Below are 13,553 nucleotides of genomic sequence, written 5' to 3'. Positions count from 1 at the left end.
ATTTCTGCTTACCCTTTCACTAGGGAAGAAAATCTTTGACCATAGATAAATTGGAGCATTTGAAGTCTCAGCTGGATGTCACAACCTACAGTGATCTTATTTCTCAACTGGAAGAATTGATCTTAAAATTTGAGCCTTTGGATTCAGCTTGCAGCAGTAGAAGAAGCTCCATTTCGTCACATGTAGGTATTTCTACTTTTTAGAAGGTCTATCTGCACAGTAAGGTTTCTCTTCCTTAGGTTGTACGTACACATCTCTTCAGATCCCAGAGCTTATCTTCCTTTCCATATAGTAGATTTGGGGTGGGGGGAGGGGTGCCAAGATGGGGCTTTCTTTCACTTGTTGGGCAGCCCTCATGAAGCGCCCATTTAGGTGTGTGTTGGAGCCACATTTTGTTTCATCATCATTTATTATATTCTGTTTCCAGACATACCTCCTATAGCCTCCAGTACAAGTTCAGTTGCTCCTAGCCTGTGATTTCAGATGCTTTATAGTAGCTGGAGTCATAGTGCAGTTCAGGGTTATGTCGATGCAGCCCCGTTCTCACTGCTGGGATTCATGGAGGCAAGCTAGGGAAACATGGCAGTGTATGAGTGTGAGCCAGTGACCAGGGACCTAAACTTTGCTCGCCAGCTGGTTCTTTTAAACCAAAATTGTTGGGGTGCTCAGTCGTTGGACATCTGGCTTCAGCTCAGGTCATGATCTCAGGGTCCTGGGTTTGAGCCCCGGGGAGCCTGCTTCCCCTTCCCTCTCTGCCTGTCTCTCTGCCTACTTGTGATCTCTGTCTGTGTCAAATAAATAAAATCTTAAAAAAGAAAACCTATCATTCTTACTGACTTGCTACCTACTTGTGTTGGTTGTTCTCTTAAAAAAACCATTTTGTGTTAAAAAGTAAAGTTTCACTTTGATTTTTTGGGGGGTTCTTCTTATTTTTAGGAAAGTTTCAGCATTTTGGACTCTGGTATTTATCGTATCATTAGCAGTAGAAGAGGCAGTCAGTCAGATGAAGATTCTTGTTCGCTTCATAGCCAAACCCTCTCAGAAGATGAGAGACTCAAAGAATTTGCCTCACATCAAGAAGAGGACCCACCAGATCAGTGTTGGGGCTCACATGGAAATGAAGGTAATGACGATATGTTTCGTTGGTTGCCGACAGGAAGCAGTTATTTTCTGTGACTTCTATTTGCCAGGATTAACTTGTACATCAAGTTTTCTACTTGGGGTTAATAATTTTTATTATGTTGATAGACTTTCCATGTAGATCTACTTGCCACTGGAAGAATGGGTTTATGTTTAGTTGTGTTTTCCCCCCTCCTATTTAGGCTAACATTGATACAGTCCCTAATTTTGATCATGCATCAGAGTCCTGGAAAAGTTAAGAAAGGTCAGTAACCAATGGACTAGAACAGTTTTATTTTGACTAACCAAATTATTTTCCATCAGGAATGAAAAATTACTACAGTTTTGGGGGCCATTGCCTTCACTTTTCGATGTTCGAATATTCCTGTGACTGAACTGTTGAGAAGAGATAATAGAGACTGTAAACCTTCCTTTTTGACTTATGGGGATTCAGGGTTAGTAGGAAAATGAAGGTACCTGCCTAAGTGTTTTATATGTGGACCATCCCATGCATCTTGTAAACTTGTGTTCTGCTCATTTGTATCTGGGTCAGTTGTGATTTTGGTATGGAACTCTTCATTTCCTTTGGTTTATTCATTTCAGAAATTTTTTTAAAGACTAAAATGATGAAATGATTAAATTTTGTTTCTTTGTCCCCCCCATTCCATTTATCAGACAGTGTTTCCCATGTTCCCGGGACATCTGAGACAGATAAGAATGAAACTTTTCTCCCCTTCGGCATTCCGCTATCATTTCGTTCTCCATCTCCTCTTGTGTCTCTTCAGGCTGTCAAGGAAAGGTACGTTAGTCCTGTCACAAAATCCTGTTTCTTGCTTCCCTTCAGTTGTTACATTAGGTGCTTTTGTGCTGAGAATGGAAAGACATTTTTAAAATTGATTAATTTATTTTTAAAAAGGGTTTTATTTATTTGAGAGAGAGAATGCACGTGAGTGAGAGAGAGCTGGGAGTGGGGGTGGTATGGAGTGGGGAGTACAGGTGGAGGGGCAGAGGTGGACGGAGAAGCAGACTCCCTGCTGAGCAGGGAGCCTGATCCCTATGCAAAGATTAGGAGCTTGGTCCCAGGACCCTGAGATTTTGAACCAAGCAGAAGGCTGATGGTTAACCAACTGAGCCACCCAGGTGTGCCTGGAAAGACATTTCCAATGAGAAAAAAAAAAAAAGTCTCTAGGTTATTTCTCTTATAAATTCTTATTGAGGCTGTTAACTTCTCATTTTTATCTTGGGCAATGTAGCTTTCTTCTTTGAGTAGTTGGATGTTTCAGTTGTTTTAAAATGTGCCCTCCACCCAAGAGACAGAGCAAAAGTTTGAAAAATATGTTGTTGGGTGCCTGGGTGGCTCAGTGGGTTAAGCCGCTGCCTTCGGCTCAGGTCATGATCTCAGGGTCCTGGGATCGAGTCCCGCATCGGGCTCTCTGCTCAGCAGGGAGCCTGCTTCCCTCTCTCTCTCTCTGCCTGCCTCTCCATCTACTTGTGATTTCTCTCTGTCGAATAAATACATAAAATCTTTACAAAAAAAAAAAAAAGAAAGAAAAATGTGTTGTTTTCCTTATCCCTGATAGGAATAGTTTCTGTATATTGTCCGTCATCTCTTGATCCTTTCTCAGTTTAGGCTCAGAATTGGAGACTCTTTGGAAGTCTTTCTCACTACTCCATGGGCCTAGAATTAGCACTTGAGTTTGAGAGAAAAGATTTTTTTGTAAAACTTCTTAACTGCTTATCTGAGTCTCCCTGGATACAGTTTTATGTTTTTTTGTTTAATTTTAACTTTAATTCTAATATAATTAACATACAGTGTCCTATTAGTTTCAGATGTATAAGGTAGTGATTTAGTTACCAGCTTCAGTTTTGCTTATCCTTGGAGGATATGTTGTGATTAGTTAACCACTGAGTCTCATGAAGAAATTCTGTTATTTCTCTGGCCAGAATGGGGCAGGTGATCACATGGCCTCCTTTGTCTAAGTTGACAGAAACCGTGTAGACATAGATGGAGTTAAAGACGTTTCCTTTAGCACCAAATCAAAGCAGTTTAGTAAAAGAAGTGACTTCTTACTATACTGTAAATTTTACTTGGGCCTTATATGAAATTTGTGGTTGATTAGGGAAGTTGCTATAAGCATAGTCTTTCTTTTTATTAAGTCCAGATTGCCTTTCTAGGACTAACAGGAACAGACAGAGCACTCAGGTACTGAATTTTTTGTTTTTGGGAGTAATGAGGTTTTTTCATATTAGTTTTTTGGTATTTGACTTCCAGCGTTTCTAGTTTTGTACGTAAAACTACTGAGAAGATTGGCTCCCTTCATACAAGCCCTGATCTGAAAATAAGACCAGAACCGAGAGGTGAGGAGCAATTATGTGAGGAGGAGATGAGTCCGGTCACCTGCCCAAAGGAAGAAGATGCCGAGTAAGCTCTTGCATATATATCTGGGTAAATTCTAGAGGACTCAGTTGTCATTTTGAAGAAAGGCTTAGACTCTGTGCTATTGGAGAAGGCACACATAATAAACCCTGTTCATTATAGATTGTGTAGCTCATAAAAAATGTGAATACCATGAAGTAAGTGTTAGAAAATAACATGTATCCATAGCAGATCTTTTTTTTTTTTTTTTTTTTAAGGTTTTGTTTATTTACTTGACATGGGGTAGGAGGTGTGCAAGCAGAGAGAGCAGCAGGCAGAGGGAGAGGGATAAGCAGGCTCCATGTAGAACTAGGAGGCTGATGCGGGGCTCCATCCTAGGACCCTGGGAACATGACCCAAGCTGAAGGCAGGTGCTCAGCTGACTGAGCCACCTAGGCTCCCCCTCCATAGCACATCTTTTGAGTTTTAATTTAGCACCTCTTTCATCTTTGCCCTGCATAAACTCCCTCCCTCCAAATCTCTTCAAACTTCTGGGATGTTAGAGTATTAGATTAAGAGGATGACCAACAGTCAAGACCCTGTGCTTCTGGCTAGTATGTGACCTTGGGTAAGTCACTAATGCTCTCTGGCCTGTAGTGCATTTTGGTCTTGTCATGAACCTTCTTAGGGAGTGCTGATGGCATCGTCCTTACTAATGGAGTTGTAGCAGAGCCCTTGCTCTAGCTCAGTGTGACATGTGTCCATCTGGTCTCTGCCTAAACACATAGTTCAGGGGATCTGAGCATTAGAAGCATACAGGCTCAGCACTTACCTAGGGATTGAGAGCCCCACAGGCCCAGTGTATGTAGACAGTCAGATAAAACAGAAGAGTTTGGCGAATCCATGTATATATAGGAAAAAACAGTACAAGTATAGCTGTGGCCTTGAAAGGCTCTCAGTGTGACCTTAACCCCCTCTTTCCAGCCTCATTTCCAGCCACATCCTTCCAAGTGCTGTAAATTCCAGTCCTGTCGGAGCGCTGGGTGGGGACACTTCACTGCCTTTCTTGGAGTTGATTCTTTCACCTGCACTATCCTCCCTCCCCATCCCCATTATTCTTCTGAACTCACACACTGCCTCCAGGGGGAGGCATCCTTTGACTGCCTCTTCAGAATAATAATTGCTTTCATTGTGCGTTAATAGCACAATGCTTGTGTTGCTCTTTCAGATTTGCTTTATTCTTATTTGTAGTTAGTTGTTTGCATACCTTTCTTTCTCACTAAACCTTACTCATCTTGAAGCCATAGGCCATTTTTTTATACTCCTGTTTGTGTCCTGTAATATTAATATTAAGTACAATACTTGCCACTTAGTAAGCACTTAGAAACATTTGTCTATGGTTGCGCTAATCCTTTTTTCATACTTTTCTAGGGGCAAAAAAGAAATAGTTAGTCAACCTCCTGAAGAAGACAAGCTCCAAGAGCTCAAAGTAGCAACAGCAGAAGCAATGTGAGTATTTATGAATGAGAGCGTTTTCTAATGAATGGGAATGACTTTGAGGTCATCAGTAGTGGTCCTGAGACAGTGTGGGGCAGAGTGGTCTCATTTGCAATTGAAATTCAACAATTAGTATTGAAGTTAGCACTCTCTGTATTGTCATCTTGCTGAGATAATTGTTGAAGAGTTGAAAAGTTGAAACATTTATTCCCAATAAATGTTTCATCCAGTAGGTTTGTTTAGCATGAAATAATGTGTTTTAAGAAAACACATGGAGCATGGGATACCTGGGTGACTCAGTTGGGCATCTGCCTTCGGCTTGGGTCATGATCTCAGGGTCCTGGGAACAAGCCCGCATCAGGCTCTCTACTCAGTGGGGAACCTGCTTCTCCCTCTCCCTGCCTCTCTGCCTAACTTGTGATCTCTCTGTCTGTGTCAAATAAGTAAATAAAGTCTTTAAAAAAATATAAAAACACATGGAGCATAAATTTCACATTTGTCTGTCTCGCATAGGACCAAGCTAGAGGACCCACTGGTTTTGTTTGAACCCACGTCTCTGAGGATGATCTTACAGGAATGGCTCTCGCAGTTAGAAAAAACGTTTGCCACGAAGGACTTTACAGTTATTTCAGATACTGGCAACTCATCCATGACATCCAACCAGGATATGCTGTCATTTGAAGAGTCAGAAAAGGAAATGTTAGATGAAGACAGTGAAAAAGAAAAGGGAGACTCATTAGGCAGTGAAGAAACTGTTGATCCAACAGTGTGTGAATCTACAAATAGTCCGAGGGAGCCCTTGGATGACCTTTTCCAAGTATGTTCTCCATGCAGCATAGCCAGGTGTCTTCAGAAGGACCTGGCTGAATTGACAACGTTGTGTTTGGAATTGAATGTATTGAATCCTGAGATCAAAAGTGCAAGTGGACATGTGGACCACACTTCGCAACAGTACTGTCCTGAAAGTCTGGCTTGCCAGTTCATAAAGAAGTATTTTTTTCTCCTGGACTTGAAAAGAGCAAAGGAGAGTATCAAGCTTAGTTACGCTAACAGTCCTTGTGTTTGGGATACTTTTATTGAAGGACTGAAAGGTAATAATCAGATTGCCTTATCAAATAGAAATTAGTACAGAGCACAATAGCATCTTAGCATGTTCACATTTAAAAAGAGTGAAGTACAAAATCACTTCTATTCTGGCCTACCCTTCTGTTTCCCACTCAATTTAATTTTTAATAGTCCTTCAAACATTGATTTCATTTGCAATGATATTATAAGAAATTCATTTGAATTTCAAAAAATGTACATAGCAGTGTTGAAGAAGTTGGGGTTACCATAAAATGTTTTATAAATGTATAAATAGAAAAACAAAATCCTTTATGTAACTTACTAATGTAGAGATAATCTATGCCATTTATTGAGTACTTACTGTGTGTCAGGTATAAATATTTCAGTAGGCATCATCTCATTTCTTCCTTATAAATGTCTTCAGAGTAGATGGTGTTATTCCATTTAACAGGGGAAGAAACGGAGATAGAGATTGTAATAGTTGAGTAGGCTGAATTGCTGAGTAAATATCTCCTAATAACTCAGATACAGTAGAAGTTTATTTCTTGCTCCTGTCACTCCAGGACAGGTTCCAGGCGAGTGGGAAGCTCTCTTCCATGTGGGTAATCCCGGGTTCAAAGTTTCTTCCATTTCTTTGAACTCTGTCTTCCTTTGGGCTTGTGATTGAGGATGGATTGCCATGTCCTGGGGAATGCATGTGGAAGGGGCAGACATGCTGTGCCCTCTTAGAGGCCTGATCTTGTAGTGCCTGACAGCTCGTGTTTTATGTTCCATTGGTGAGAATTCTATCACATGGTTTCCCTACCCGTGAAGGAGACTGGGAAATGTAAGCTGTCCAGGTGTCTAGAAAGAAAGGAATGGTAGGGGCTAAGAGCTTGTCTATCTGCCTCAGGGATTTTGGTGGATAGGCAGCAATCTCCATTTCACACTTGACTGAAATTGTGTGTCATTCTCCTGTGGAAGCCAGCTTTCATACCTCAGACCATGTATGCTCTTTCCACTGTACGGTCCCATGTTTTGGAATAATTGATTTAGACTGGAAACACAACTTTCATTCATTACCAAAAGCTAACAATCACAAGTACCTATAGATTTTTATATTGTCTTTATAAACTTAAAGACATTCTGGTTTTCCAGAAACATGATGTGGTTATTGTTCTGCTTCAGTTCACATTTAAGAGTTAACAGCATACAAAATGATTTCAGTTTCTTTCTCTGAGTTGAGGTAGACTTTTATGTTAAATAAGAAAATTTATTTCTCTTCCAGTAGGTTCAAATGTTTCATATTATTACTTAGCGGAACTTTGCAATATCTGTCTCTTACGTGATCATACTCAACCCTGAAGAGAATCTCATCAGCCTGAGTGGTGGTTAACTTATTACCAGAGCTGGAGAGAGCCTGTGGGTTGGGTGCTTTGAGGTGATGCAGCTGCTTGCTTGACTTCAGGGGGAGACATTTGGCTTAGCCCCCACCCAGTTATAAAGCTTGCCCTCTTGTCTTGAGCTCTAAATGCTGGCTGCCTTCTCTGAATTTGTCCAAGTACTTACTGCCTGACACAGTCATATAGACAATAATGAAACTATGGAAAAAATGATTTTTAAAAACCCATGTATCAGAAATGGAAGGTCAGGTTTTCAGAGAGGATCTGAACAGGTTCCACCCTTTTGCTAGTGATGTAATTAAGGAAAGCAGCTTTTGGAGCTGTTCTTGGGGATTTGTCTTCAGAGCCAGGTGAAAACTACTTCGAAAAACTCATTTTAGGGATGCCTGGGTGGCTCAGTTGGTTAAGCAGCTGCCTTTGGCTCAGGTCATGATCCCGGCGTCCTGGGATGGAGTCCCGCATCGGGCTCCTTGCTCAGCAGGGAGCCTGCTTCTCCCTCTATCTCTGCCTGCCATTCTGTCTGCCTGTGCTCCCTCTCTCTCCCTCTCTCTCTCTGACAAATAAATAAAATCTTAAAAAAAAAGAAAGAAAGAAAAACTCATTTTAGAGGCTCCTAGCTGGCTCAGTCAGTGGAACATGAAACTCGAAACTCTTGATCTCTGGATTCTAAGTTTGAGCCGCACATTGGGTGTAGAGATTACACCCAAATTTAAAATCCTTTTAAAATCTTTTTTTAAAAGCCCTCACCTTAGATTCGTGTGTGTGTATTTTTAAACTACAAGGAGTTTAGCTAGGTCATAACTCACGCTTTTTTTTAAATGACCTGGCTATAATGGATGGTTATTAAAAATAGGTGAAATTTTAAGTTAATTTATTTTGTCTAAAAAGTTCGAGTACGGGCACTGGTTCTAGGAAAAATGAGAAATTTGGCCTCGATGTTAGATATATAACATATATATGTTAGACACACACACACTGTTGATTTAGTATATAACATATATATACTAATATATGTTATCCTTATTTGAGGGTGATAGTGGCTTATATATTGGTTATATGTTCTTATTTAAAAATTGCAATGTGCTTTGCCTCCCAATTTGATTTTAAGGTTTTTATTTTTTTTTTTAAGATTTTATTTACTTATTTGACAGAGATCACAAGTAGGCAAGAGAGGCAGGCAGAGAGAGAGGAGGAAGCAGGCTCCCTGCTGAGCAGAGAGCCTGATGCGGGGCTCGATGTGGGCTCGATTCCAGGACCCTGAGATTATGACCAAGCCAAAGGCAGAGGCTTAACCCACTGAGCCAATCAGGTGCCCCTGATCTTAAGGTCTTTAAAAGTAGGCCTTGTGTCTTATTCTTTTTTGTCAGTCCTTCAGTGCTTAAACATTGTGCCATGCACCCAGTAGGTCCATGACTAATGATTGTTGAATGAGTGTGTTTATTGTGTTGAACTGAATACTCAACAGCTATGAGATGAAAGGAAAAGGGTGTGCTTTATCTTTCAGAAATGGCAAGTTCCAATCCTACATACATACAGATGGAAGAAGGAGACCTACCAACAAGAATAAAGTTATTGAATGACTCAGTCCCCTTTGACAGTCCTTTGTTGATTGCTCATGCTACCCAGTAAGTTGTTGTGTATCTTGTTTATATGAATAAAGCACATATTTTTTTGTTTGTGTCTTAATCTCTAAAGTTTTACCCAGTCGCCTGGTGGGCAGTTTCTTGTTATCTTTATTTCTCATAAGTGCTTAGATGATGTAACCAAGTTATATCATCCAGTTGAAGTTGGAGACTTACTTGTTTGTTTTTAAATGCAGATTGTATGAGAGGTTTGGAGAATCTACCCTTCGGTCCTTAATCAGATTTTACCCATCTATTTTGCCTTCGGATGTCATGCAACTTTGTCATCATCATCCTGGTCAGTTTTTGGCCTACTTAGACGGTCTGGTGAAATCAAGGCCTGAAGATCAACGGTGAGAAGGCGAGAACATTTGCAGGTTCCCCTTTGTGTGACGGGATATTGTTTCCCTTGTAGAAGACATTGTAATGTTTTTACTGCCAACTGCCACAGAGCTGAGGCCCCTACCATGAAAGAGGGTGATTATAGTTATTACCTTTCTGTCACAGTCCACCGCACACACCATAAATGTGTGCAGACTACGCCTCTCTTCCTCCCTGCTCAGGGATTCTCAAGTGACCAATAAGGTGATTTTATTCTCAGTATAAAATTAAAGCCCTGCTTCTGGTCCTCTGCTAGGGCTTCTTTGTTGTCACTGCTGGTGAGTGGATTTGTTGCCACCTCTTTACTGATAATATCCCAGCTTTTGTGGGATCTCATCTTTTTGTGGATCTCAGTTCCAGTTCTTTATCCCTTTTTTAGATCGAGGTCTCATTTCCTATTTCCACATGGCACTTGGTTGTTGAAACTAGCAACAGCCCCCCCATCACCCCCTTTTATCCTCTGATTAATTTACATGTGCCATACTAGCCTTATTTCTCTCTCTCCCCCCCCCCTTTTTTTTTTTTGGCCCTTGGACATTTTCTTTATTATCTTGAACCCACCTGTTCATTTAAAAGGCTGTCAGATTTTCACCTGCATTTCTAGACATTTTGTAGCAGAGCATTTTCATCTACTATTTTTAATCCCCTAATAACATTTTCTTCACATTCCCACATTTTATGTCTCCTTTCTCAGTGTGAAGATTGGTGATTTTGTCCCCAACTTTCTTTTAGGCCATCCTTCCTTGAGTCCCTTCTACAACCAGAGTCTTTGAGATTGGATTGGCTGCTTTTGGCCATGTCCCACGATGCTCCCCCAAGCACAAGCATGATGGACGATGAAGGAAACCCTAGGTACAGAAGTTCTCTTTCTAAGCTCTGATTTTCTTCTGGAATGCAACAACTAGTCACATACAGCATTCTGGGCTTTTGTCAGAGAGAGCTATGGAAGAGACTGACTCAAGTCATGATAGTAATGAGATTATATTTCTTAGTGGTTCTGAACATTTTTTGAGTTACAGATCTTATAAGGATCTGATGATTCCTTTCAGAAAAATGCACATCTCTGCATAATTTTCCACATGATTTCAGGTTAAACTGACCATCTGAAGCTCTTTCATGGATCTGTATTAAGAGTCTTTGACAATTCAGTCAGTATTAGAGGGGAAGAAAATTGCATGTTTTCATACTGGAAATTTCTAGACATAGCTTGATTTGGGACTAAAAAAAAATAACTATTCATAAAAAAAATATGCATTGGTACATGTAATGTATTAGAAATGTTCCTTTTGTTTTCCTCTAGCAGAAGCTTTTTAAAAGCCCTCTAAGTGCCTATCTTATATGCCTAGACAAAAGGTCTAGAATGACATACAATGGCTGTCTGTGAGTGATGAGTTGTGGGCTTCTTTCGTTTGCTTTTGAATAATAAAAGTGTCTAATTTTTAAAAATAGGTAATTGATTTTACTGGAGAAACAGAATTGGCATAAATTAAAATTACATATTTGAATATTATGATTAGTAACCTCAGTCAACCAGCAGACTATGCCCAAAACTTTAAAGACATCTAACCAAGCAAACAAGCACCAAATGTTTGCAGAACCACAGCAAAATTTTAAGTACCACAGTAGACTAGTGATAAGGCCTTTGTCCTATAAAAGTGTTTAGTGCCTTCCACGTCATATAAATATAATTAGCTGCCTATAGTTTTTTTACATAGCTGATCCTATCCAGGGTTTATTGCGAGAAACTAAAGAGGAATTGTTACCCAAAATTCAGATGAGTGGAATACAGTGAGAGAAAAAGTATAATGAGATTTATATATAATTAGATGAATGTAGTTACAGAATAATTAGGAAATAAAACCTGTCAGTGACCAATATAAATGTAAAAATTTTTAAAAAAGAATAAAACTTAGGAAAAAATAAATAGGTATTTGTACAGAAAAGAATAGCTATTTTTAATTTTTTTTTCAAGATTTTATTTATTTATTTGACAGAGATCACAAGTAGGCAGAGAGGCAGGCAGAGAGAGAGGAGGAAGCAGACTCCCTGCTGAGCAGAGAACCCAATGTGGAGCTCGATCCCAGGACTCTGGGATCATGACCCGAGCTGAAGGCAGAGGCTTTAATCCACGGAGCCACTCAGGCGCCCCTATTTTTAATTTTTCAAAAGCCAAGTAGAAATGTTTGAAAAATACAATAGTAATGGAACAAGTAAAATTAAACTCTGTTCTTATCTATTAGATAATGAATAAACATTTTGTAGAATGTATTTCTTATTCCATTTACTGAGAGCTTTTCACTTCACAGGCCTCATTCACACTTGTCTTCGTGGGGCTACAGTCAGCTGATGCTACATCTCATTAAACTACCTGCAGATTTTACAACCAAAGAGAAAATGACTGACATCTGTAAGTCTCATGGGTAAGTGAGAATTTTTTTAGAAGCTGAAGTTAAAGATTGGAGTCATCTCAGTTAATAGCTTTACAGTGAAGGGCTTGAGTTGGTGTGCTTTATCATTTGGGAATTCTCTTTACTATGGAAAAGTATCTTTTGTTTTAAGTGCTAGTAAACATCTTTTTCCTTTTAAATTTTGTGTGTATTTTTTCTTTGTGTATAAGACACTGGCCCTTGTGAATTTCTCTTTCCCCCTGATCCTTAGCTAGCCCCAGTTCTCAGGCACTTAGATGGTATTTAATTAAGCACCAGACTGTGTGATAAGACTTATAATTGGTGCAGGGTTCTCGAGAAGCCAGAGATCAGAATGTGCTCAGTAGTAGTGCTGCTGAAGAACTTAAGGAGGAGGTGAGACTTTGGAGGTAAAAGCCCTGAAGACTGGACAAGATTTTTATTGATAAAGGAGCCCAAGACGAGGAGGGCAGGGGCATGAGAAACTGACATCGCTTTTTGTCTGCACCACATATCAGTTCTTTATTGCCTGGCAGTGTTATCTTACGGCTCCACCTGGATTATAATCTTTTGGAGATAGGGACCTGTGTCTTTCTTTTTTCTCATAATGCCTTAATTCAGACAGTGGTAGGTACTTGATACATATTTGTTCTATTGTAATAAGGATGAGACTAGCCAGGTGTGGTGGGTGATGAGATGATATAGGACCTTGATAGTTCGTCAGAAGAATTTAGTTATCAGTAGAGACCTTTTAGACTTTGGGGTACAAAAATGGAGCTTTCTGGAGATCATTTCTGGTGTCATACATGAGAAGGGCTGGAGACAGGAGGGTCAGCTAGGAAGCTGTTGCAGTAATTCAGGTACGACTGAATCGGTGATTAGTAAGTAGGGCAGCAGAAGGAGCACATTCTGAAGGAAAATGCAGTGGGACGTAGACACAACGGGATAGCAAATGAAGGAGGGGTCAAGGAAAACTTCCATAGTTTGCATATTTGGGGAAGAAATCTGAAGGTTTATGAAGTATATAAGGTTACACATTTCATAATTGGTGCTGGGCCTGAAATGTCAGTATTTATCTCTAGCTTTTATTCTTTTTTTCTTTCTTTCTTAAATATTCCAGATCAGGGCTAATAGAGCTGTCTGTAATAATGGAATTATTCTACTGTGTTGTGCAATATGGTAGCTACTAGCCACTGTGGCTATTGAAAACTTGAAATATGGATTGGTCAGCTGAAGAACTGACTTTTTATTTGATTTAAATTTAAACAGCCACATGTGGCTAGCATCTGCTATATTGGATAGCATAACTCCAGATAAATTCACTGTTTTGATTCCTTTCTTCAACTTTGTTCTCTTTTAAGTTTCTGGCCTGGATATCTTTCTCTTTGTTTGGAGCTGGAGAGAAGAAGAGAGGCCTTCACCAACATTGTGTGCCTGAATGATATGAGCCTGATGGAAGGGAACAATGGTATGTAAATCCCAACTGGTTACTCTTAGTTGTAGTATTTTAGGAGTCACTGCAGACTTTTCAATAAGAAATTCGGTAGGGGCGCCTGGGTGGCTCAGTGGGTTGAGCCGCTGCCTTGGGCTCAGGTCATGATCTCAGGGTCCTGGGATCGAGTCCCGCGTCACGCTCTCTGCTCAGCAGGGAGCTTGCTTCCCTATCTCTCTCTCTCTGCCTGCCTCCCCCATCTACTTGTAATTTCTCTCTGTCAAATTAATAAAT

At 40.1% G+C, this 13,553-nt stretch overlaps 1 protein-coding gene across 5 annotated transcripts in view; it reads left to right on the top strand.

The window, feature by feature from the left end:
• The window catches only part of HPS5 (HPS5 biogenesis of lysosomal organelles complex 2 subunit 2), a 46,720-nt gene that overhangs the window by 26,586 nt on the left and 6,581 nt on the right, over positions 1 to 13,553 (top strand). For 4 of the 5 annotated variants that reach the window (XM_059137757.1, XM_059137751.1, XM_059137763.1 and 1 more), the window contains exons 11-21: positions 24 to 182; positions 937 to 1,123; positions 1,795 to 1,918; positions 3,392 to 3,541; positions 4,907 to 4,984; positions 5,486 to 6,063; positions 8,924 to 9,044; positions 9,239 to 9,394; positions 10,155 to 10,274; positions 11,729 to 11,842; positions 13,189 to 13,295. In XM_059137757.1, the coding sequence (XP_058993740.1) occupies positions 24 to 182; positions 937 to 1,123; positions 1,795 to 1,918; positions 3,392 to 3,541; positions 4,907 to 4,984; positions 5,486 to 6,063; positions 8,924 to 9,044; positions 9,239 to 9,394; positions 10,155 to 10,274; positions 11,729 to 11,842; positions 13,189 to 13,295 (1,894 nt within the window). Of the gene's footprint in view, positions 1 to 23; positions 183 to 936; positions 1,124 to 1,794; positions 1,919 to 3,391; positions 3,542 to 4,906; positions 4,985 to 5,485; positions 6,064 to 8,923; positions 9,045 to 9,238; positions 9,403 to 10,154; positions 10,275 to 11,728; positions 11,843 to 13,188; positions 13,296 to 13,553 lie in introns of those variants that run through there. The other variant, XM_059137769.1, reaches the window with a different exon arrangement.

Source organism: Mustela lutreola, chromosome 1 (assembly GCF_030435805.1).
Source record: "Mustela lutreola isolate mMusLut2 chromosome 1, mMusLut2.pri, whole genome shotgun sequence".
NCBI classification, from domain to species: domain Eukaryota; kingdom Metazoa; phylum Chordata; class Mammalia; order Carnivora; family Mustelidae; genus Mustela; species Mustela lutreola.
The sequence above is the reverse complement of the archived record's forward strand: the minus strand, read 5'-3'. Positions and strand labels throughout refer to the sequence as shown.